The 25981-nt window shown below is 47.6% G+C and overlaps 1 protein-coding gene and 1 long non-coding RNA gene across 2 annotated transcripts in view; one reads left to right on the forward strand and one right to left on the reverse strand.

The window, feature by feature from the left end:
- ACVRL1 (activin A receptor like type 1) overlaps positions 1–25981 on the forward strand; it is a 59245-nt gene that overhangs the window by 20241 nt on the left and 13023 nt on the right. Inside the window, exons 3-8 of the mRNA XM_080994706.1 lie at positions 1538–1759; positions 4063–4283; positions 7310–7409; positions 10287–10433; positions 11727–12002; positions 13523–13720. Coding sequence (XP_080850832.1) covers positions 1538–1759; positions 4063–4283; positions 7310–7409; positions 10287–10433; positions 11727–12002; positions 13523–13720 — 1164 coding nt within the window. The remainder of the gene's footprint in view (positions 1–1537; positions 1760–4062; positions 4284–7309; positions 7410–10286; positions 10434–11726; positions 12003–13522; positions 13721–25981) is intronic.
- The window catches only part of LOC308471181, a 157299-nt gene continuing 135466 nt past the window's right edge, over positions 4149–25981 (reverse strand). Inside the window, exons 2-3 of the long non-coding RNA XR_013982758.1 lie at positions 4789–5687; positions 4149–4276 (exon numbers count right to left, since the gene is read on the reverse strand). This is a non-coding gene — a long non-coding RNA (uncharacterized lncRNA). The remainder of the gene's footprint in view (positions 4277–4788; positions 5688–25981) is intronic.

Consider the following 25981-nt stretch of genomic DNA (forward strand, 5'->3'; position numbering starts at 1 on the left):
GGCAGGGTCCGGCAGCCTTTTATCTCGGACGGGGTAACGGCCGGTCCTGATCCCCCAGTGACTCACCTCCCTATCTCGCCCAAAGGCGAGCACTCCTCCTGCGAGTAATCAGGTCTCTCCTTCTCTCAGACCTGAGTCTCTGCAGCTCAGGAGATGTCGGTGGGTTACTAGAGCCAGGGGGCACCTCAGCCTCCCCTGGTAGTGGAGCAGCTGTAAGTGATGGCCTAGCTGAAGGCAACAAGGTAATCTCTGCATCTGGAGCCAGGGCAGGCTCAGGCCCCTGACTTGGCTCAGCTGATGCTTGTTGCAGGGGAACCTGTGCAGACTGGGGCTCTTCAGAATCAGGCCCCAGACTCGGTTCAGAGGCCGCCTGAGGCAGAGGATCCAGTGCGGACCGAGACTCCTCCGGTTCCGAGCCCGAGTCCCAGGCCATTGGACCCCCACCAGGAGGATCACACTGCCGTGCCCCGAACAGACCCCATCCCCCGGGAAGATCACCCCGCCCCACCACTCTGGGTGCAGGAGCAGCTAGCTCCGCCACCGAATATGGAGGATTGAACACATCTGTCAATTTACGTTGCTTCCAGTTTGTAATTTTTCCTGTCTAAAGTTGTGTTCTCCACATTTCCACATCAGTTCCACCCCCCCCCCAAAAAAAGCTTATGCATTATGGCTGCATAACTAGCAGCTTATTTCAAGTCAATTGTCATTAAATAAATAAATCATATTTCGTTTATAAACTTCCCTAGTCCATTTTACATTTCTGTATCAGTTTGTGATTTTTAAATTGAAAGACCATACAGTGGTACCTCGCAAGACAAATGCCTCGCAAGACGGAAAACTCGCAAAACGAAAGGGTTTTTGGTTTTTTTAGTTGCTTCGCAAGACGAATTTCCCTATGGGCTTGCTTCGCAAGACGGAAACGTCGTGCAAGTTTGTTTCCTTTTTCTTAAAACCGTTAATACAGTTGCGACTTGACTTCGAGGAGCAACTCATAGCATGCGGTGTGGTAGCCTTTTTTGAGGTTTTTGAAGACTTTGGTGATTTTTGAAGCTTTTCCAAAACTTTCCCGACACTGTGCTTCGCAAGACGGAAAAAATCGCAAGACGACAAAACTCGCGGAACGAATTAATTTCGTCTTGCGAGGCACCACTGTAACTGTTTTTGCGCAAATGTCTCCTAATAGATGCCTTTTTGAACTCAAGTTTTCCTGTTTTACACATTCTTGCAAGCAATCTTCCCAATGTATTTCATATGCCATTTTTACTAATGTGTATGCATTTTATGCACACTTTCCCTGAATTTTCACGTTTTTGTACACGTAATTTGGCTGGGGAACAGCATCCCCAAATTCAGAGAAGTGTAGATTTCAAAGGCTAGCTGTGATTCAGTTTGCACATCTTGTTTTGGAAAATACAAATCAGGTAGGTTTGTGGCAAAATCTGAACCACGTTTCTCCATGATCCTTACTGGGCAGGGAAGAATCAAAGGCTCAAACATCAGGGGGAAACGCTGTCTTTCTTTTGTCTTCCTGCAGATCTGCTGAACTGTGTGTGTGAACATCCAAACTGTCTCAATAGCACTTGTACAGGGAAGCTGTGTTTTGTGAGCAAGCATCTGACTGAGGGGGTAATGATCCACAAGAAAGGATGCCTTCAATCCATGTCTGAGTTCTGCAGAGGCTCCCACACGACAAAAACTGCCATCATATGTTGCTCAACCGACATGTGTAATTTGAATCGCACCATCCAGTTACCAGGTACAGCTATGCTTTCTCTTGCAGGGACCTAGCCTCGAGGATTATTACATAGCTGTCAACTGTCCCTTATTTGGCGGGAAAGTCCCTTATCCCAGCGCTGTGTCCCGCTGCTGTCCCCTGTTGATGATGTCCCTTAAATTTCCCGGGTTTCAAAGGAAGCAGCTCCTCTCTCCCCCCCCCCCCCGCCGGCCAGGGAGGAGGGAGGCTCCAACTGTGTTGCTTGGCTGCGTTGCTCACCCAATAAGGAGTCTAAGAACGACTGGGGGTGGAGCTTGCATGCCTTGTGCCGATCAAATCGGCCGCGTTGCCTGGGGACTCGCCTTTGCTCAGCGCTTCCCAGCGGAGAGATGACGGTGGTTTTCCTTGCTGCATCCCCTTTGCCGGGTTCATGTGCTGTGGGAACCACCGCTTGAGGCTTCGTTTGGCTGCTGGCTGGGCTTTCTGCCTTTGGCTCGGAGGAGCCCAGAAGTTGAACATATCTGTGCTTGGAAAATCCCTTATTTTGGCTGCTGGTCCCTTATTTTCAAATCTGTAAGTTGACAGCTATGGATTATTATTAGCTCCCATAGGTAGGAGATCCCACAGGTAGTAGCTAGATTGCCATTTGATTGGAGTGAATGTCTGTCACCAATTGAAGGTGGGGAGCAGGGGAAAAAACTTAAACACATAGCAGAGTTTCCAAAAAATAGACAAAGAGGCAATTGTACTTCATCCAGCAGAACTTTACTGATACTGAAGGTAAATGAGCATAATGGTCACAAATCCAGTACATTCAGGATTGGCACGGTCCATAAAAATCCAGTTGCAGCAAAAAACAATAAAACTTAAAAATTGACTTAAGACTTAACCTTAACACTAAGCATACAGAACAGAACACCAGAACAAAGAGATAGAAAGAGAAAGTGAGTGAGACCCTGGCTCCTCCTGGTCTTACTATTATAGTCAGTACAACCTTGACCGAAACATAACAGAACCAATTTAAACCAGCTGTGTACACCTTCCCAGAGAAATAACCAAAACATCAGAAACCTTCTTCCTGTTTCTCTCACATAGAAATAAACCTTCTAGAACACTCCTGAACTAATCAGAATAGGAAAGATCTCTACATAACGGGTCAATACTTTCTGTACTAGGATGTAAGCAAGGGGAAGGTACATTTTACCACATGTGGTTGGATTGCAAGATTATTATTTTTTTAAAGGGAAATTAGTCTTTTAAAAGATGCCCCATGCAACATGTGTACACTGTATCCACGGGGCCTCTTTTAAAGGACTCACCCTATACAATGAATTGGGGGGGGGGGGATGTTTAAAATAACGTTTGTTAAAAAACCAGAATCTTTTTTGTTAGCTATTTTAGGACAAGAGTTGCCGAAAGAAAAATGGACATTATTTATGTATGCTACAACACCAACAAGAATTTTAATGGCACAAAACTAGAAGACCAGAAGGGATGCAGGTGGCGCTGTGGGTTAAACCACAGAGCCTAGGGCTTGCCAGTCAGAAGGTCGGTGGTTCGAATCCCCGCGACGGCGTGAGCTCCCGTTGCTCAGTCCCTGCTCCTGCCAACCTAGCAGTTCAAAAGCATGAAGTGCAAGTAGATAAACAGGTACCACTCCAGCAGGAAGGTAAATGGCATTTCCGTGCGCTGCTCTGGTTCGCCAGAAGCGGCTCAGTCATGCTGGCCACATGACCCGGAAGCTGTACGCCGGCTCCCTCAGCCAATAAAGCGAGATGAGCGCCGCAACCCCAGAGTCGGCCACGACTGGACCTAACGGTCAGGGGTCCCTTTACCTTTACCTTTAGAAGACCAGAGAAGTACCATCAAAAGAACAAGGGCAAGAAAAGTTGATGAACTATGCAGAGTTAGCAAAGTTAACGGACAAACTGCGTGAAAAGGACAATAGTGATTTTGAAAAAGAATGGGAGCCCTTTACAATGTATTTGCAGAAACAACAACAAAAATGGACTCATTGGCAGGATTTAAATAAACATTTACCATTTTATTTATAGAGGACAAGAAGTATAAGAATATGATAACACAGTATTATATACAAACAGCAGAATGCATCATTTGATGTAATAAACCAGAAATGGAAGCTGAGGGAAGGGAAAGGGGGAAATTGGAAAATGAATATTTTGTAGTGATATTGGATATTTGTTAGGAGAAAAGAAAAGAAAATTTAAAAATTGTTTTAAAATAATACTTTCTGTACTAAGAAATGAATAGTGACAATGCCAAGGGGACTCCTCACCATTAGAGAAGCGACAATAACCGAATTCATTTCCTTTCTTTCCAACCAGGTGAAGAAAATCAGCCTGAAGAAGAGAGTCCTTCTCTTAAGAACCTTCTCCTGATGACCCTGGTCCCCCTCTTCGCTTTTCTGGTTCTCGCTGCATTGGTGGGGATGTCTGTGTGGAAGGTGTTCCAGAGCCGGCAGAGACGGATACGGTTGAGGTCCGATGATCTGGAAGACATGGATTTCATACTGAAGGCATCCACGCTTGGGGACAGTACCTTAAAAGTAAGTACAGTCATACCTCGGGTTACAGACACTTCAGGTTGCGTTTTTTCAGGTTACGGACACGTCAAAACCCGGAAGTACCAGAACGAGTTTCGGCGGTCGCACATGCGCAGAAGCGCTAAATTGCTCTTTGTGCATGCGCAGACGCGCCACTGCAGGTTGTGAACGCTGCAGGTTGCGAACATGCCTCCCTCACAGATCACGTTCGCAACCCGAGCATCCACTGTACTCAGTACAGTGGTACCTCGGGTTAAGAACTTAATTCGTTCCAGAGGTCCCTTCTTAACCTGAAACTGTTCTTAACCTGAAGCACCACTTTAGCTAATGGGGCCTCCTGCTGCCGCCGCGCCGCCGCCGCACGATTTCTGTTCTTATCCTGAAGCAAAGGTCTTAACCCCGAGGTAATATTTCTGGGTTAGCGGAGTCTGTAACCTGAAGCGTCTGTAACCCAAGGAACCACTGTAATAGCACCTCTGTCCCACCCAGCATTGGACTGCAAGCTCACCTGAAGTCCCTTGAGCTTCTGTGATCTCCCAGAATCTCGCTTCACTGCTGGTGGTGGGCTGGTGAAAAGTTTTGGTTTGAGCTTCCTAGCTGTGCTTCAAACCAGGATCGGTGCCAGCAGCTCCCAGAATCCTTAGGGAAGAATCCTTTGAGCCCAAACTTTCCAGCAGGTCCTCTCACTGATGGACCCTCCTTTAAAAATAAATGCCTAGTGCTCTGATCTCTGCCAGGTATAGCTGGGAACAGCGGCCGTTTAAGATTCCCACAATGACCCTGGAATTGATTCCCTCAAAAGTCCTAAATGGGGTAACTGTGCCCCTGAAGGACCAGGTGCGCAGCCTGGGAGTCATTTTGGACTCACAGCTGTCCATGGAGGCGCAGGTCAATTCTGTGTCCAGGGCAGCTGTCTACCAGCTCCACCTGGTATGCAGGCTGAGACCCTACCTGCCCGCGGACTGTCTCGCCAGAGTGGTGCATGCTCTAGTTATCTCCCACTTGGACTACTGCAATATGCTCTATGTGGGACTACCTTTGAAGGTGACCCGGAAACTACAACTAATCCAGAATGCGGAAGCTAGACTGGTGACTGGGGGCGGCCGCCGAGACCACATAACACCGGTCTTGAAAGACCTACATTGGCTCCCAGTACGTTTCCGAGCACAATTCAAAGTGTTGGTGTTGACCTTTAAAGCCCTAAACGGCCTCGGTCCAGTATACCTGAAGGAGCATCTCCACCCCCATTGTTCTGCCCGGACACTGAGGTCCAGTGCCAAGGGCCTTCTGGCGGTTCCCTCATTGCGAGAAGCAAAGCTACAGGGAACTAGGCAGAGGGCCTTCTCGGTAGTGGCACCCGCCCTGTGGAACGCCCTCCTATCAGATGTCAAAGAGATAAACAACTACCTGACATTCGGAACAGAAGCCCTGTTCAGGGAAGTTTTTAATGTGCGACACCAGCCAGATGGGCGGAATATAAATAATAAATTATTATTATTATTATTATTATTAGAGTGCGGGCAATCTATTGCTGCATGGGCCCGTGACTTTTCCCCTCATCCTGCTTTTCCTGTGGGAATTTAGTTCCCATTTAGCAGAGTTTTGCAGAAGACAGCCCTGGGTCCCACTCAGGAAGGCAATTAAAGGCATAACAAATAGAGACACCTTCCAAGAAATGTGGACCCCTTTCTTTAACCAAAATCAAGACCTTCTTATACCAACTGAAGGAAGGTGAGGACAGGTGACCTCACCTAGGCCCAAAGTCACCCCCCACCAAAGCAGGCTCAAAGCTTCTCAAAACTTTTCAAAATCATTTTCTCAGCAGCTAAGCATCAGAAACATTCCACTCTGCTGTAACAAAGGTAGAGAACAGTCCATTGTTTCTCAGGCCTTTCTCATGTCTTCTGGCCTTGCTAAAGAACCACATTGCAACTTACTTTCTGTCCGGGAACCATGCCAGAACAGGAGATGGAAACATATCTGAACATGCTGAAAACCCCTTGGCTTCTCACCCCACCCCTTTCCTGGGAAGGGTGCCAAGAGTCCACAATAGTCCCAAGACAGCTTTCTGTTCATGCTCAGAGGAACTCCTGAGGGAGGAGAAAGGGGGAGGGAACTGGAAAGGGGTATATATGCTTGTGCACAGGACTGTGAACTTCGTGCATGCTTTTTGTGACTTATCACACTTGCTCCTTCTACCAGTTCATGGATGGTAGAAATAAAAGCCTTTTCTCCGAAACTATTCCTTGAGTGTCTGTTGACTCCCACTTCCCTTTCCCAGGCGCAATATTTTTCCCACCCGAGGGCAAAGCCTCATAAGGCTACACAACCACTCAATGTTCTCAGTGGACAGGTTACATAAAGTAATATGTTTCTTGAATGTGAAGTCTATGTCTAGAGACAACCAAACACCATTAGATTTACGGCTGGACGTTTAATGGTTATTGCATTTGTTTAAAAATCAATTGAAAATTGTTTTTAAAAAGGCAGCCCTCGGTGGTTTGACGCTTTAATTCTCTCTTTCCCACCTATAAAAACTATGCAAGACACTCTCTTTTAAAATTTAAATAACATATGACTTGATGTACTTGCACTGGCAGATTAGGTATACAATTCAGGTAGGTGATACTTAAGTTGCTAAAATATCTTATGTAGATTTGCATCTAAGACTAACTAACATTTACACACCGAATGGTACTCTGGCTCTGAGGCAGGCAGCAACAAACTTGCTGCTCTAACTGTTAGGACTGTTCAACTAACTGCCATAACTATACCAACTGCCACAACTGCCACAGAGTGTGTGACGTCACAGAGAAAGGCAGATGTTGAGAGCACTGAAATGATTCTCATTATTCTGATTCTGATTATTTGATTCTTTTTTCAATTTCAGCCGTAGATCTCAGGGGATTCTGTGACAAAAGTGCATTGACTACAGCTTGGTAGATCCTTGTTAGCTGTTGCCATTTCCCTGAAGTGTGTCTCGCTTGCCGTTCCTCTGTGTGTCACCGCTTGTTTCAAATTGCATTTAGAACCTGCTGAACGATGACTGCACCACCGGGAGCGGCTCTGGGCTCCCCTTCCTCGTCCAAAGAACCGTGGCTCGGCAGATCAGCCTGGTTGAATGTGTTGGTAAGCAGCAAGAAACCCGGTGTGCAAATTGTCACCAACCGAGAACTTAGAATCATAGAATCATAGAGTTGGAAGAGACCACAAGGGCCATCGAGTCCAACCCCCTGCCAAGCAGGAAACACCATCAGAGCACTTCTAACATATGGTTGTCAAGCCTCTGCTTAAAGACCTCCAAAGAAGGAGACTCCACCACACTCCTTGGCAGCAAATTCCACTGTCGAACAGCTCTTACTGTCAGGAAGTTACAGATAGGTAGCCGTTGAATTGCAGATAGGTAGCTGCTGAATTGCAACTCATTACCAAACTTAAAACCATGGAGAGACCTGGTTTGAACAAAGACATTGGATTCTTATCCCATTATACATGACTAAGCCATTTCTCACCTTCTCACCCCTTGCCTTTTCCTGTAAGACCTATTACAGTCGTTAAGAGTCGTCAGCAGGCTCATCTCAGCTATCTGCCAATCTCCCATTCCCACCACCCTTCTGAGTAATACCCCTCCCCACCTTCTCACTATATAGAAGGATCTGGCAACTTCTGTTTCAGTGTATCTGAAGAAGTGTGCTTGCACACGAAAGCTCATACCAAGAACTAACTTAGTTGGTCTTAAAGGTGCTACTGGAAGGATTTTTTTTATTTATTTTGTCAGGAAGTTCTTCCTAATGTTTAGGTGGAATCTTCTTTCTTGTAGTTTGGATCCATTGCTCCGTGTCCGCTTCTCTGGAGCAGCAGAAAACAACCTTTCTCCCTCCTCTATGTGACATCCTTTTATATATTTGAACATGGCTATCATATCACCCCTTAACCTCCTCTTCTAACTTCCTAACGCGTGTGAAAACAGGATAATATTTTCCAGCTCTCTCCTAAACTCTGGTCTCTCGAGCCATTCCTTAGCTCAGCATTGTGTGGAATTGCCATCACAAATAGCAAGCCCAAGAAAGATGGTGTTTTGTGCAGATTGTGCATTCAGTCCTGTTTAGGGAAGTTTTTAAAGTTTGATGTTTTGTCGCTTTCTAATTATTATTATTATTCTGTTGCGAGCCACCCAGAGTGGCTGGGGAAACCCAGCCAGATGGGCAGGGTAAAAATAATATATTATTATTATTATTATTATTATTATTATTTTATTTTCAATTTCTGTGACAAAACACACCTATGAAGCAAACACCAGTTTGGCTTCAGATGCTTACCTTAAAGGTGAACTTAATTTGTTCATGTGTTCAAGGATTTTTTTTTTTTAAGCAAACATTTTGAAAACAGTTCAAAAAACTATTCCAGGGACTGCAGGGAAGAGACACGAGTTGCTGTCATCAGAATTGGGCTTCTACACTTTTTACAGTGACTGAACTGTAACCACTTTATCCATCACTCATTTTGAGTGAGGAAAAATTACATGTGTATTGACAGCAATAAGGAATCTTCTAAACGTTGTCTGTCTCTCATGCTCAGTTATGCAACTGACACCCTTCAGTTTTCGATTCGGGACAGAAAATCCCATGCTCAAAGCCCAGATCCAATTAGCACAGTTGATATGACCACACCTTGTGCTGGCCTGTGGTTTTCTTCACACTGTGGGAGACCTGTATTTTAGGGGAATGGACTGTCCAAATTGTTTAACACAAGCAAAGGTTGCCAGTTTTGCAGATCACCATAAACCAGGTCAGCTTGGGAGATCTCCATTATTACCCTTTACGCGGGTGGCGCTGTGGGTTAAACCACAGAGCCTAGGACTTGCACCGTGGCGGGGTGAGCTCCTGTTGCTCGGTCCCTGCTCCTGCCAACCTAGCAGTTCGAAAGCACAAAGTGCAAGTAGATAAATAGGGACCGCTCCGGCGGAAAGGCAAACAGCATTTCCATGCGCTGCTCTGGTTTGCCAGAAGTGGTTTAGTCATGCTGGCCACATGACCCAGAAGCTGTACGCCAGCTCCCTCGGCCAATAAAGCGAGATGAGCGCCGCAACCCCAGAGTCGGCCACGACTGGACCTAATGGTCAGGGGTCCCTTTACCTTTACCCCATGTTTGCCTCATGCTTAGGACTCGTCTGCTTTCTATCTCTAGTAAGATGCATGAAGAGGTTGACCCAGGGTGCAGGGGCGGAGGACGGGGGGCGGTAGGGGCACCCCCCAGGTGTCATCACTGAGGGGGGGCTGACATTCGGCACACCACCCACCGGCAACTCCCAAGTCTACCCCGAGCCATTGGGCGAAGGGGCAGAGTTGCGCCGCTTTGCCCGCAGCCTTTCCCCCTTCGTTTTGACAGCTCGGGGGAGGCTTGGGAGTCGCGGATGGGCGGTGCGCCATCGCCCCCCCTCCTGGGCTGCTTGCTGAGGGGGGGAAGCCTCCCCCGAGCTGTCAAAAGGAAGAGGGAAGGGAGGAAGGCTACTGGCAAAGCGACGTGGCTCCCTAAGGGCTCACCCCCTGGAACGCTCGCTGCGGTGCCCCTCTGGGACACTCGCCCCTCCTGCGTGGGATGTTTGCCCCGCCCCCATGGCTCCGCCCCCATGCGCACAGCATGTGTGCCAGTCCAGGTGCCGGAACAGCCAGCTCCGCCTCTGCCTGGGTGGCAATTCCCACATCGTCTCAGGCAAAAATGGATTCTGCATCTCAATGGCTGATGCCTGTGGCACAGGAAAGATAGATAGATAGATGATAGATAGATGATAGATAGATAGATAAACTTTATTCGCACTAGCCAACGGCCATAGCAACATAAAACAAGCAATACATACAATTAAAAAGACAACAATGGGTAAAAATGGGTAAGGAAAGATGTATGCTAACATTCTTTAGCGTATTTTTATGCACCAGCTCAGGATGATGAACCTAGATGGAGGTAAGCAAAACCTCGTGTGAAAACTGTCACCCCCACCCCCAACAGGCAAAGGACGATATGGGGAGGTGTGGCGTGCTACGTGGCATGGGGAAAATGTGGCGGTCAAGATCTTCTCGTCCCGGGATGAGCAGTCGTGGTTCCGTGAGACAGAGATCTACAACACAGTGCTGCTGAGGCATGACAACATCTTAGGTGAGCAGAAATGGGGCAGTTTTTCCAGAAATGTCAGCACAGATAAATCAGTATTGTCAATGCTTCTTTTTTTTTAGCCAGAGCGCAGTTCTGACACCTTTTATTTTTAAAAAGCACTAAATATATATACAGTGGAACCTTGGTTCTTGAATGCCTTGGTACTCGAACATTTCAGCTCCCGAACTCTGAAAACCCGGAAGTAAGTGTTTTGGCTTTTGAACATTTTTCAGAAGCCAAATGTCTGATGCAGCTGTCGGCTATTGTTTCCGGGGCACCTGCGCCATTCGGAAGCCGCGCCTTGGTTTTCGAACGTTTCAGAAGTCAAACAGACTTCGGGAATGGATTACATTCAAGAACCAAGGTACCACTGTATATAAAGTCTTCAAAATTTACAATTTCTGAATTTTGCCATTCATTTCACTAACCAAGTAACGTGTACAGAAATGAATATACTAGGGCCAAGTGCATAAAACTGTGTGTGCTTGGGAAGATAACATACAGAAGTGCATTGTATTAGGGAAAAATATGAATGTGCTTTGCAGAATCTATATATTGGGCAAAGTTGCCACAAAAATCTGTATATTAGGAGAAATAAGCCCTAAAATCCTGGTGAATTTTAATAGGTGCTTTTGAAAATAGAGGTCACAAACCAGTACGGAAATGTTGAAAACTCCAGATTGGGAAAAATGAAGAACTAAGCAAAACCGCAACGGCAGTATTTGTCCATCCCTACCTCACATCTCCTTTATTTTCTCCTCCTTCTGCCTCTGTGCAGTCACAGATAGCAAACCTGGGAGATGCCTTTGTTTGGAATCGTGAAGAGTGAGTTTGAGGCCTACTGCCAGTCATAGCAGACTATTGAGGATAATGGGCTGTGGGTCCAACAGCATAGCATCTATTCTCAGTTCACCAATCCCCTCCTTCAGTTTTTACTCTTGTCTGCAATCCCTTCCTAGTTATCCTAGCTCAGGCATAGGCAAACTCGGCCCTCCATATGTTCTGGGACTACAACTCCCATCATCCCTGACCACTGGTCCTGTTAGCTAGGGGTGATGGGAGTTGTAGTCCCAAAACATCTGGAGGGCCGAATTTGCCTATGCCTGTCCTAGCTTCACCTTTTCCTGCTTCTCTCCCTTTCTCCTCCATCCTTCTTATTTCACATACCCCTAACTCTCACAACCCCCTCCTAAAATTTCCTTAGGGGAAAACAGGCAGCCATTTTGCATTTCTTTCTGAAGCACCTTGATCATTCATGCCCACTCCTGATTTCTGCCCTCCTTCAACCGACCGCAGGATTCATTGCCTCCGACATGACCTCCAGGAACTCCAGCACCCAGCTGTGGCTGATCACCCACTACCATGAGCACGGCTCCCTCTACGACTACCTTCAGCACACAGCACTGGATGTGGAGAGCTGCCTGCTCTTTGCCAACTCCATCATCTGCGGCCTCCTCCATCTCCACGTGGAGATCTTTGGTACCCAGGGCAAGCCAGCCATTGCTCACCGGGACCTAAAAAGTAGGAACATCTTAGTCAAAAACAACAAGCAGTGTTGCATCGCTGATCTGGGTAAGTAGACTTCAGGTGCTGAGGTGGTGCACTGGAAATGCTGGTCCAACCTCTGCTTAAGGAATTAGGAAGCTTTTGAGGGGAAGAAGAGAGTCATGGGGAAGTCTGGCTCCCGCATCTTCCAAGTGATGAAAAAGAAAGGTAAAGGTAAAGGACCCCTGGATGGTTAAGTCCAGTCAACGGCGACTATGGGGTTGTGGCACTCATCTCGCTTTCAGGCCGAGGGAGCTGGCGTTTGTCCACAGACAGCTTTCTGAGTCATGTGGCCAGCATGACTAAACCGCTTCTGGCGCAACAAAAACCAGAGCGCATGGAAATGCTGTTTATCTTCCCACTGCAGTGGTACCTATTTATCTACTTGCACTGGTGTGCTTTCGAACTGCTAGGTGGGCAGGAGCTGGGACAGAGCAACGGGAGCTCAACCCGTCACAGGGATTGGAACCGCCGACCTTCTGATCGGCAAGCCCAAGATGCTCAGTGGTTTAGACCACAGCGCCACCCGCGTCCCCTTTCCAAGTGATTACACACAAGTGGGCACACAGAAAGGCAGGCAGGTGGGCTGCTAGCCAGGGGCGGAGCTACGTGCCCCAGCACCATGGGATGGGGCTAGCTGCCAGCACGGCGAGTGGGGGGGCACTGTTTGCCACCTGCGCCAGTGTCGACCCTAGCAGCATGCCGCCCATGCAGCGAGCATCCGGGGTGCTGCCCATGCCACAAGCATGGGGGGGTGGCATGGCGATGTCACCTGCCGTCATGGCTAATACCCGGTGCGCACCACAGGGCCCCCCCACCCGCCTTCCTCCATCAGTGCTGCCAGCCACTCCAAGCCAGAATGGAGAGGTGTGGTTTTCGTGAAGGGATGTGAATAGTTGCTAGGTGAGGGTATATTTATTGGCTATTATCCTTCCTCGTGTTTGTGAGTCCAGCAGAGTGTGTCCCTTTGCAGCTTAAAAGGGAAGCTTAGATAGGCTAGTTTTAGCCTTTTAGCAATCCAGGGTGCTTTAAGGCAGACTGGATTCTCCTGCTATTCCCCCCCTCCCTTAAAACAATAATCACACAAACAGTCTTGTAAAATGTGAAAATAACATTTACTCACTCAGAATACTTGTTGATGAGTAACAAATACAGTGGTACCTCGGGTTACATACGCTTCAGGTTACATACACTTCAGGTTACACACTCTGCTAAATCAGAAATAGTGCTTCAGGTTAAGAACTTTGCTTCAGGATAAGAACAGAAATCGGGCTCTGGCGGCGCGGCGGCAGCAGGAGGCCCCATTAGCTAAAGTGGTGCTTCAGGTTAAGAACCGTTTCAGGTTAAGAACGGACCTCTGGAACGAATTAAGTACTTAACCCGAGGTACCACTGTACAGCAGCTTTGTTCAGACAGACTTAAAACAGTAATTCAGTTACTAGTATATGCTTTAGTCTTAGCATAAGTTGGCAGGATGTTGTAACAGGTTCATCGGTTGCCATCATAGACCAGCATTCTTCTAACCATTGGCACTGTTTCTCCCTCAGGTCTGGCAGTCATGCATTCCCAGAGCAGCGACTACTTGGACATTGGCAACAACCCAAGGGTGGGCACAAAACGTTACATGGCGCCTGAAGTTTTAGATGAACAGATTCAAATGGACCGCTTTGAATCCTTCAAGCGGACCGACATTTGGGCATATGGCCTCGTCCTCTGGGAGATAGCCCGGAGAACTGTCGTTAACGGTAAGGGGACCATTAATTCAAGGTTCAAATATAATGAAGTTGTTTTGTCAATCCCACTCTTTTTACGATGGCCATAAATGACTTCTTTCTGACTCCCTAGCCCAGAGATGGGAAACCTGTGGCTGTCCATATGTTGTTGGACTGCTGGCTCCTCAACCTTGTCCTAAGCCATAGCATGTGGCTTGTTTTCCAAGCTTTTCTCTAAAAACATAAAAAAAATCCTTCCAGTAGCACCTTTAAGACCAACTAAGTTAGTTCTTGGTATGAGCTTTCGTGTGCAAGCACACTTCTTCACTTTCTCTAAAAACATGTTAAGCATTTTTAACCAGTTCATTAACCAAAAGGGCTCCCGGAGTGGCTTACATCAGATCAGCAAAAGCAGTAACAGTCCCTGCTGTCTTATTAGATCAGGGACTCGGCTATACAGCTGCAAATCAAACCTTTTAAGCGTGTTGTAAGGTGCGTTACACAAATGTGACACTACATGGCAATAGTGAGCTATGGGACATTCAATATATTTTTCAAAGTGTTTTTGTTTTTTTAAAGCTTTCTCGCAAGGTTTTTTATATGTGTCTAGATTCCTCCCAGGACATCCAAAGTCCCATCTGGACTCGCCCCGCCCCCCTGCCAGCAAATACCTCTGGAAAGTTCTGTCTCCATCCCACAGCCATTGACCATGTGCATTTTACCATTCTATACAGTGCTTGGCTTCTGGTACAATGCCTCTCTCCTCTGTTGGAGGCAGCATGCCTCTGAACATCAGTGGCTGGGACTCGGAGGTGTGGAGAATGCTGTTGTGCTTAAATCCTGCTTGCAGGTTTCTCATAGGGGCACCCGGTTCGTGTGCTCTGTGGGTCTTCATCTGTCCCTGGCCAGAGTCACGTGGAGTGCTGTGCGCCCGGCTTTGCAATCTCCAATGATCAGCTGAATGTTGGCATTTTGCAAGCTGTGCCTTTTCCTGCACGGTTTTATTTCAAACCATGCGGGCAAAAAACAGGTCTGTCCCCCACAAATCATGCTGGCATGTGATTGAAAGGTGGGTGGGTCAGGGAGATCAAGATCTGGCTCCCCTAGCTAGATCCAGTTTCCCAACCCTGCTGTAACATCTCAGACAGACAGCCTGTCTAAATTGTCAATTTAGGGTTGAAAATAGCAGCTGCAGCCAGAGAATGCAAAGGGGAGGACAGCTATACACCACCATCTCCCTTTGCATTTGGCTCCCTGCGCAGAAATAATCACTAATCAGGCTTGTTAATGCGAAGGCTTTCGACTGGTCTAGTTGGATGGAGGCTTCTCTTTTATTTTCCTTTTCCACGCGAATGATTAGCTATAAATTATAAACACTGTAATCTAGTGTCAGCGCCAGGCTTACTGATTAAAGGGACCATTAGACTCAATCAGCACTTTGTTTGTTCAGCTCTGATTAGGAAACAAGCAGCATCGCAGCTCAGTCTGGCAATGGGCCACGTCCATGGAACTTCTGCTATCCCCCAGCCAATCCTGCAGGGGAATCGCAGCAAAGCCTTCATAAGGATGCAGAGGCCTCCGAGAAACGGCTTCTTGTTCTGTTTCTCCCCGTACGCATTCATGTAGGAAAGAGGCCAGAACCTGATCTTCGCTAGGGAACTTTGCAGGGTGAAAATGGTGCTGTGCAATTCTCATACCCTCCGACATTTCTCCGAAGGAAATAGGGACATTTATTCCATACCTTCCAACATTTATCCAGTGAAAGTTTTGCTGTTTAGTCGTGTCCGACTCTTTGTGACCCCATGGACCAGAGCACGCCAGGCACTTCTGTCTTCCACTGCCTCCGCAGTTTGGTCAAACTCGTGCTGGTAGCTTCGAGAGCACTGTCCAACCATCTCGTCCTCTGTCGTCCCCTTCTCCTTGGGCCCTCCATCTTTCCCAACATCAGGGTCTTTTCCAGGGAGTCTTCTCTTCTCATGAGGTGGCCAAAGTATTGGAGCCTCAGCTTCAGGATCTGTCCTCCCAGTGAGCCCTCAGGGCTGATTTCCTTCAGAATGGATCGGTCTGATCTTCTTGCCGTCCATGGGACTCTCAAGAGTCTCCTCCAGCACCATAATTCAAAAGCATCAATTCTTCGGCGATCAGCCTTCTTTATGGTCCAGCTCTCACTTCCATACATCACTACTGGGAAAACCATGGCTTTAACTATACAGACCTTTGTTGGCAAGGTGATGTCTCTGCTTTTAACATCCTAAGGAAAAGCGGGACATTCCAGGATCAAATCAGAAACCTGGATGGCTTCCGTAAATCCATTACTGTGCCTGGAAAACAGGGACACTTGGAGGGTTTCCTGAATTTTGCAGTGCGTGCAGGTTCCCTGTAAATAATGGAATGATGTAGACGGAGGTCTGGTGCAGCTGCTATTTAGTCTTCATGCAGGGAAGAACAGAGTCAAAAAGTAAGGGAATGCCAAACGAGAGACAGTGTGCTGCTGGTGAGAGAGATGGGTTAGGACTGGGGAGACCTGAGTTCTGATCTCCCCCCCAGGCATGGAAGTTATTTTGGGCAGCTTCTAGGCTGGTTGTTTATTGAGCATTCTTCCAGATAGATTTGTGTGGTGGTTACACAACATTGTCAGCTAGGGGTTGTTGTTCTGCACTTTACAACACAATTTCCCATCATTTTTCGTATCTTAATTGCACTGGAAGGTGCTAGATAACAGCGAGATCTTGTACAACTCAGAAAACCCATCTGGAAGCATCTTAGATGAGCCTAGGCCAATCATTTTTTCATAGCCTAACAGACTTCACAAGGTTGTTATGAGAATAAACTGTGCACTGCCCTGAGCTCTTTAGAGAAAGGAGCTACATTATTTATTATTAGTAATAATAAACCCATCCCAATCTCTTGCCCATAGAGAAGGTATTGGAGGCACAGTCTGCCTGATACTAAGGTCCAAGATTCAGAACTATGCGTCCTGAAATCATGATGTTAACTTGTTCCTGTGGCTTGGATGCTTCTCAGTTTACAATGATGTCAGCCAGGGTTCACCCTGACCTTTCCCTGTGGGGAATTTCTATTATAGGTGAAGCAGCAGTTTGCTAATTCTCAGCCCTACCTGCCCCCAGAAATGAGAGGCTGAAAAGAAAACACTTGTTAATTAAAAAGCAAAAAGAATCTCCTAGTCAAAGCACAGATTGGCCGGGCTAATCCTATATCTCTCTTTTGGAATAGGCACTGCCCATTAATAAGCCTATTATATTCACAGTGCACGACCTTAATTGGATGCCTGTTAACTGTTAAGTGCCTAATGTGACTATATGCCTGCACACATATGCCAGCAGAAACACACACAATCTCTACCAAATGTGGAGTCCTATACAAAAGAAATCGTTGCTTGCTTTGATTACTGTTTTGATGGGCCTGGTCATCCACAGCATTGACAGTTCTTTTTTTAGTTATAACAAGGCACAGTGCGACATTTCGCTGGGCTTTGGGGCAATCAATATTTAAGAAACCCAGAAAACACAATGTCAGCGAGCCCCAAATGGTTAAAGTCTCCAGTGCTAAAGACATATGGAGCCAATTAGCATTGGAATGGATTAACAAACAAAAGACCAGCTGCCAGAGCTTCTAGGTGAGAGGAGATTTTGGCCACCAGGTGGTGCCAAAGGCACAAGGCTTTAGGAACAAGGAACCTGGCCTCTTGCCATTTGGTTGGCAACCCCTTGAAAATAACTTGTCGGAGTTGGAGACTAGTTTGAGCTTGGGGGGGGGGGCTGCACCCTGGTCAGCCTCGCAGGACCATTGGCCCAGGTGACACTTCCTGCTGAGTTCTGCAACCAAATCCTTTTTTGTTATGGGGTTTTGTAAGCTTAGAAAGGAAGGCGAGTCGTCTTCTTCTTTGGCGTTTATCGTAGCCAAGTAAGATTGTCTTCCATAAATACGGTTTTGTTAATGAGTCCGTAAGTAACTGTGGAGGGACGCGGGTGGCGCTGTGGGTAAATCCTCAGCGCCTAGGGCTTGCCGATCGCATGGTCGGCGGTTCGAATCCCCGCGGCGGGGTGAGCTCCCGTCTGCGGTCCCAGCTCCTGCCCACCTAGCAGTTCGAAAGCACCCCTAAAGTGCAAGTAGATAAATAGGTACCGCTTTCTAGCGGGAAGGTAAACAGCGTTTCCGTGTGCTGCGCTGGTGCTGGCTCGCCAGAGCAGCTTCGTCACGCTGGCCACGTGACCCGGAAGTGTCTCCGGACAGCGCTGGCCCCCGGCCTCTTAAGTGAGATGGGCGCACAACCCTAGAGTCGGACACGACTGGCCCGTATGGGCAGGGGTACTTTTACCTTTAAGTAACTGTGGAGGCCAATTCTGGATCCACACGTCCTTCCACAGTGGCGACATAGGTTTCCAGGCGGGAGCTGATCACGGTGAAGGTTTGCCAAGCGTGTCTTCCTCTTGGCACGTTTCTCCCTTTTGTCCTGGGTTCGAGCGTCTTCAAAGTCCATGACACCTTTGGAAAAGGCTGTTCTCCAACTGAAGCGCTCACAGGCCAGTGTTTCCCAGTTGTCAGTGTTTCTACTACATTTTTTAGATTTGTCTTGAGAGAGTCTTTAAACCTCTTTTGTTGACCACCAGCATTACGCTTTCCATATTTAAATTCAGAATAGAGTACCATGGTACCTCGGGTTACATACGCTTCAGGTTACAGACTCCACTAACCCAGAAATAGTACCTCGGGTTAAGAGCTTTACTTCAGGATGAGAACAGAAATCACGTGGCGGCAGCAGAAGGCCCCATTAGCTAAAGAGGTGCTTCAGGTTATGAACAGTTTCAGGTTAAGAACGGACCTCCAGAACGAATTAAGTTCTTAGCCCAAGGTACCACTGTAGTTGTTTTGGGAGACGATAATCAGCTTCTTCCACCCAAAGATATCTTGGGATATGTCAGTCTATAGCAGAGCTTTCCAAACTTTTCATGTTGGTGGTGACACACTTTTTTAGACATGCATCATTTCGCGACGCAGTAATTCAGTTTTACTAGCAAAACGGACATTTAACCCTTTTTCAGCCCTGGGAGGAGTGCGGGGAGCATTCACAGGACACACCTACACTCTGTGGCCAACACACTAATGCAGGGGTCAGCAAAGTTTTTCAGCAGGGGGCCGGTCCACTGTCCCTCAGACCTTGTAGGGGGCCGGAATATATTTGGGGGGGGGATGATGCAAGAGCACCACAAGCCCTGGTGACTGCTTACCTGTGTCTTGCGAGCGGTGGGGGCTGGCGGTGGCGGAGGGACGATGAGCGGCACACAAAAGGGCTCCGGAGAGGGGCTGCTTAAAATGGCAGCCGCTCAAGTGCTGCTGCTGCTGGCAGTAACAAAGCTCAGCCCCCTTCCTCCTCTAGGCAGGGCAGGGAGAAGCCAGAAGGAGGGAGGGAGGAGGCGCTGCCACTGCTGCCGCCATGTGAGGGAGAGGGAAAGAGCACACGCACTGGTGATCCACGTGGCGATTCCCGGACCGTCCGTGGGCCGGATCCAGAAGGCAATTGGGCCTGATCCGGCCCGTGGACCTTAGTTTGCCTAGGTAAAGGTAAAGGGACCCCTGACCATTAGGTCCAGTCGTGACCAACTCTGGGTTTGCGGCGCTCATCTCACTTTATTGGCCGAGGGAGCCGGCGTACAGCTTCCAGGTCATGTGGCCAGCATGATTAAGCTGCTTCTGGCAAACCAGAGCAGCGCACGGAAATGCCATTTACCTTCCCGCCAGAGCAGTACCTATTTATCTACTTGCACTTTAATGTGCTTTCAAACTGTTAGGTTGGCAGGAGCTGGGACCGAACAATGGGAGCTCACCCCGTCACGGGGATTCGAACCGCCAACCTTCTGATCGGCAAGTCCTAGACTCTGTGGTTTAACCCACAGTGCCACCCGCGTCCCTCCTTAGTTTGCCTAGGTAAAGGTAAAGGTACCCCTGCCCGTACGGGCCAGTCTTGACAGACTCTAGGGTTGTGCGCTCATCTCACTCTAGAGGCCGGGAGCCGGCGCTGTCCACAGACACTTCCGGGTCACGTGGCCAGCGTGACGAAGCTGCTCTGGCGATCCGGCACCAGAGCAGCACACGGAAACGCTGTTTACCTTCCCGCTATAAAGCGGTACCTATTTATCTACTTGCACTTAAGGGTGCTTTCGAACTGCTAGGTGGGCAGGAGCTGGGACCGAACGGCGGGAGCTCACCCCACTGCGGGGATTTGAACCGCCGACCATGCGATCGGCAAGTCCTAGGCGCTGAGGTTTTACCCACAGCGCCACCCATGTACTAATGTGTCACAACACACAGTTTGGAAAGTGCTGGTCTATAGCCTGACATTTTCTTGGAATCCAGAAATGCCCCACTGCTTAGCTTTTCAGATCTGGATTTCCTGTTGCCAAACAAACCACCCGTATTGTCAAATTTGGCTAGGGTGTGTGAAAATAGCAAAAGACTGTACTTTTGCACCCGCCAGCCATTGATGATTCCATGGCTTCATATCACAATTTGTCACTGCCTGCAGTAGATTACATGGACATGTTTTCCCCGTGATATAGGAACAAGATTAAGATATCAGTGCCATCAGCAATCACTGTGACAAGCTTACACCCAGCAAAGTTCAAAGCAGCTCTTTACAACTGCTGTAGCACGAGCCCTTTATGACCTTTTCCCTGCTAGTAGTTCTCAAAATTGTGTGTGTGTGTTTTTGGAACTAAGAGGCATTCTGGTGATAAGGACCTTAGAACTCTCATGAAACATTACTGCCACTGTTCACCATTTGTCTGTATCTTTTCTACACCCCTGTCCATCAAACACCACTCAAAACTATTTCATAACTCTGCTTTTCCAACATGCATTTCAGATAAAGACCTCAGAAACACATCTTGAAAAAGCAACATTATGAAGTAATCAGAATGGTGCTAGCCCACATGTTCAATATCCACCCATCTGCAAATTGGCTTGAGCTGTGATGTTGTACCCGGCCATCAAGAATATAGCAAGGTTTTTTTCATGTTAGGGTTCACATTGGCTGTCATGGTATAGGCCCTGCTCAACAGAGGTTCTCTCCGGATTTCTGTAAATCTTACGTAAATCTCTGTCCAAAAATTATGGTGCTGCTCTTTGGCCAACAACCTTTAAGAGCAACTCACAAATTACAGAACAGTTTTGCATCCAGATCTAAAATAATGCAAAAGTGTAATACAGTGGTACCTCGGGTTACAGACGCTTCAGGTTACAGACTCCGCTAACCCAGAAATAGTACCTCGGTTTAAGAAATTTGCTTCAAGATGAGAACAGAAATTGTGCTCCAGCAGCACAGCAGCAGTGGGAGGCCCCATTAGCTAAAGTGGTGCTTCAGGTTAAGAACAGTTTCAGGTTAAGAATGGACCTCCAGAATGAATTAAGTTCTTAACCCGAGGTACCACTGTAAAAACAGCAGAAATAATCTGAGGCACCACTTTAAAACCAGCTGGCTGATATGCTGGAATGCCTGCACTGGCGGAGGAACGGGGGGGCAGGGGGCACACAGCCCCCGGCACCATCGGGGAGGGCGGTACCATCGCAGCTGCCCCCCAGATTTGTGCCGCACCCCCCCCTATACACACTGCACCGGGAGCATGCAGCTTCGCCTAGGACCCTCGTACCTACGGGACCGCCTATCCCGGTATGTCCCACAGAGAGCCTCAAGGTCCATAAATAGCAACACCCTAGAGGTCCCGGGCCCTAAGGAAGTTAGATTAGCTTTACCCAGAGCCAGGGCCTTTTCAACACTGGCTCCAGCCTGGTGGAATGCTCTGCCTCATGAGACCAGGGCCCTGCAGGATCTGATTTCTTTCCGCAGGGCCTGTAAGAGACAGTTGTTCCACCTGGCCTTTGGCTTGGAGCCAGTTTGATTCCCTCCCCCTTTTTTTCCTTTCTCCTCCTGTGATGAGGCTGCATTTTAACATTTTAATATTTTACTGTTTCAATATTTTAATGTTGTATTTTAATCTTGTTTTTAAGTTGTATTCATTCAACTTGTTTTTATTATTGCTTGTTAGCTGCCCTGAGCCCGGACTTGGCTGGGGAGGGCGGGGTATAAATAAAAATTATTATTATTATTATGAATGCCTGTGCAAATAAAAACATTGCCCGGCACTGGGAAGTTGTGAGGTGTGTGGCATCGGGCAATTCTACCTGGGAAAGATTTTCCAAATGTGGTGTGCCACTCATGAAAGGCTCTTTCTCTCCAATCACCACACACAGGCAGCTGGGCGTCTCTAGAAGGGTCTCTGATGATGATAACATTCAGGGGAACCTAAGTTCCAGGGTATTTGGGGATTTTAAGATCAGCACCAGGACTTTTAATTGTGCCCAGAAATGGAACCACAGCCAGTGAAGTTATTTAAAGATTAGATATGGTCTCTACAGCCCAGCCCATTTCAAAGCCTAATGGTTCCAATTTCATCTACAGTCATACCTTGGTTCTCAAACGCCTTGGTACTCGTACGTTTTGGCTCCCGACCACCGAAAACCCAGAAGTGAGTGTTCCAGTTTTTGAATATTCTTTGGAACCCAAATGTCCGATGCGGCTTCCGATTGAGTGCAGGAAGCTCCTGCAGCCAATCAGAAGCCGCACCTTGGTTTTTGAATGTTTTTGTAAGTCAAACGGTCTTCCAGAATGGATTATGTAACCAAGGTACAACTGTATATGTTTCCACTCAAGTCTTCAAATATCCTGTTGGAAGCTGCCCAGAGTGGCTGGGGAGGCCCGGCCAGATGGGCAGGGTATAAGTAATAAATGATGATGATGATGATGATGATGATGATGGAAAGCACATTGCAGTAGTCTAGCGTAGATTACCATGGCTGGTGGATGCACTTGGTTGTGTTTAATGAGAGGCATACACACGTTTGGCTCATAGGGCATGTATCAATGTGATGGGTTTGCGCCATCAACAATACGACTGTTCTTCGGCAATCTCGCCATTTCTTCTTGTGCTGATTTCAGCGCTATGACATTTTTGAACAAATTGCCCTTTCCCCCTCCTGTATTCTCTTGCCAAACTCCTCAGCTTCATTGGCAATTATCTTATGCTGGCTATGCTGTTCCACTGAATGTATTAAGTAAACCAGAAAAATGCGAATGGAATTGATTACAATGTGCCAAAAACATGCAGTTATCTTGCTTGCCATAGCTTTGAAATTTCCGGATATCCTAGCATCAAAAATGTCAGTGCATTGCAAAATGAGGGTGCTGACTAGCTGATCACAGTGCAAGGCTGGAGCATGTCAGCTTCCCTTGATCTGTGAATAAACTTTTCAGGCCATCTTCAGGATCTTAATGCTCTCTTTCTTTTTAAAAATTCAAATACTGTTTTTATTTATTTTCATGGTACAGAAGATCGATTTTGAGAAAACAATTGTTACAACAATTGTTGTCCTGATAAAATTATAGACTTTTATCATGCCATGTGTTAAAGTTTCATTTAAGAACTCTTAAGAGATCATGCCAGGGATGCGGATGGCGCTGTGGGTTAAACCACGGAGCCTAGGACTTGCCAATCAGAAGGTTGGCGGTTCGAATCCCCGCGACGGGGTGAGCTCCCGTTGCTCGGTCCCTGCTCCTGCCAACCTAGCAGTACGAAAGCACGTCAAAGTGCAAGTAGATAAATAGGTCCCACTCCAGTGGGAAGGTAAACGGCGTTTCCGTGTGCTGCTCTGGTTCACCAGAAGCGGCTTAGTCATGCTGGCCACAGGACTCGGAAGCTGTACGTACGCAGGCTCCCTCGGCCAATAAAGCGAGATGAGCGCCGCAATCACAGAGTCAGCCGCAAGTGGACCTAATGGTCAGGGGTCCTTTAAGAGATCATGCCACATTTTCCCATGAGTGCTGGGTGGATTCCTGCCACAGTCTGAACAATTTATGTATTCAATAAACATTTGCCATATGTTATAAAAGGAATTTGGTTGTGCTTGCCCTCTGCCGCTCTCACCTGGCATGTTGGTTTCTCAGCTAATGCTATTGACCATACTCTGTTATACCAAGAATCAATGTTCAACCCCTGACCGGTTTTCCAACATCTGGCTATCTCCATACGAGCAGCAGTCAACAGAAAGGCTGAAAGGTCATCTTTAGGATAATTATGAGCAGACGGGATCCTGGTGCTTTCTAAAATGGGCATGGGCTCTTCTTTCTCAAATTAACGCTACATACCTGATGATGCTGTACATGCGCCACAGGCAGCAACAGAAAATATATCTGCTTGAACTCCTGCTCCCCACAAATCGTTGCCTGTGTGTTTCAAGCTTTGAAAATCATCTCACAAAATCACAGCTGTTTCTGGTAGGGCAGCAGGCATGGAGACCAACAGCAGGTGGCGCCAAAGCCAATGACAGGTGAAGCCATCCTAATTCTAGTCCCGTCCCCCCTCCTTCTCTCTGCTGAGTTCCACAAGAACCAACATTGAGACGGAGGAGGAGGAGGAATGTGACAGGCATTGCTACCCTTTGCACTGCTTGTTAGAAAAATGCAGGTAGGTGGGTCCTGTCCGACGCTGCCAGACTGAGGTTGGTGGGGCAGTTCCCCAGTCAGCCGCAGGGGTCAGCAAACTTTTTCAGCAGGGGGCCGGTCCACTGTCCCTCAGACCATGTGGGGGACCGGACTATTAAAAAAAAAAAAATGAACGAATTCCTATGCCCCACAAATAACCCAGAGATGCATTTTAAATAAAAGCACACATTCTACTCATGTAAAAACACACTGGTTTCCGAACTGTCCGCGGGCCAGATTGAGAAGGTGATTGGACCGGATCCAGCCCCCGGGCCTTAGTTTGCCTACCCATGGCCTGTGGAAAGATACAAACAAGCTGCTGTCACATGCTTCTAACTGTCTCTAATATAATGGCCACCAAAAACTTAACGCAGGCATATCAGAACATTCAGGGTCTTACTACTTTATCAGATCCCTTTATGTTTCGAACAGAATTTGTGTGGAGCTGATAGCATGCTTTGTGTATTCCCACAGCGTGGGGCAGTGCTGGGATAAAGAGCTGCTAAAGCATGGGTAGGCAACCTAAGGCTTCTGGGCCGGATGTGGCCCAATCACCGTCTCAATCCGGCCCGCGGATGGTCCGGGAATCAGCGTGTTTTTACATGCGTAGAATGTGTCCTTTTATTTAAAATGCATCTCTGGGTTATTTGTGGGGCACAGGAATTCATTCATATATTTTTTTTTCCAAAATATACTCCGGCCCCCCACATGGTCTGAGGGACAGTGGGCCAACCCCCAGCTGAAAAAGGTTGCTGACCCCTGAGCTAAAGCTTTCCCCCCCCCCTTAAAGTCTGCAAGCCTTTGGCCATCAACATGACACAAGTTCCTACCTTCGCCGGGGTTTTCCAAACATAGGAAATGGTTTGAAGCGCTTTACTTGCTCCTCAAAACACTTTTGACAGCCGCCGAAAGGAACAGCAGCCAGATAGGTTCGGTATAACTTTTCCCAGGCAACATTAGCAAACGTATTGTTTTAAAATTGCACAATTGACTAGCATCCTTAATACGCTGACAGATGAAACACTCATCATCGCTGTAAAGAGTATTTTTGTGGATTAAGGCTTTCCATGCTGATATGGTGATGACAGAAAGGGGGAGGGGGGTTTCAGTGAGGTCATGTATATTTCAAGGGGCCCCTAGAGGTATACTGTATCTCTGTGCCCCCTGCTGAATTATTGTCAGTGGAGACTGCACAACCAAGTTTCAGAAATGTACCTTCCTTGCAACATTCTCTCATATGGGAGAAAGTAAAGAGTTTCACTTAGAGACACCATCACTGCAACTACAGCTAAACCTGTCCTGTGTCCCTAGTGACACCATTGTCTAGTGTGATAGACTCCTTTTGCATGTATCCCCCAGCCAGATTGCAGACCATTTCCCTATAGAAGTGAAAGGGAAATGGAACCTTCTGTTTGGATCAACATATCCCTCTGTCTAGGGACGCGGGTGGCGCTGTGGGTTAAACCACAGAGCCTAGGACTTGCCGATCAGAAGGTCGGCGGTTCGAATCCCCGCGACGGGGTGAGTTCCCGTTGCTCGGTCCCTGCTCCTGCCAACCTAGCAGTTCAAAAGCACGTCAAAGCGCAAGTAGATAAATAGGTACCGCTCCGGTGGGAAGGTAAACGGCGTTTTTGTGTGCTGCTCTGGTTCACCAGAAGCGGCTTAGGCATGCTGGCCACATGACCCGGAAGCTGTACGCCAGCTCCCTCGGCCAATAAAGCGAGATGAGCGCTGCAACC

This window comes from Podarcis pityusensis, assembly GCF_964106645.2.
Source record: "Podarcis pityusensis genome assembly, chromosome: 2".
NCBI classification, from domain to species: domain Eukaryota; kingdom Metazoa; phylum Chordata; class Lepidosauria; order Squamata; family Lacertidae; genus Podarcis; species Podarcis pityusensis.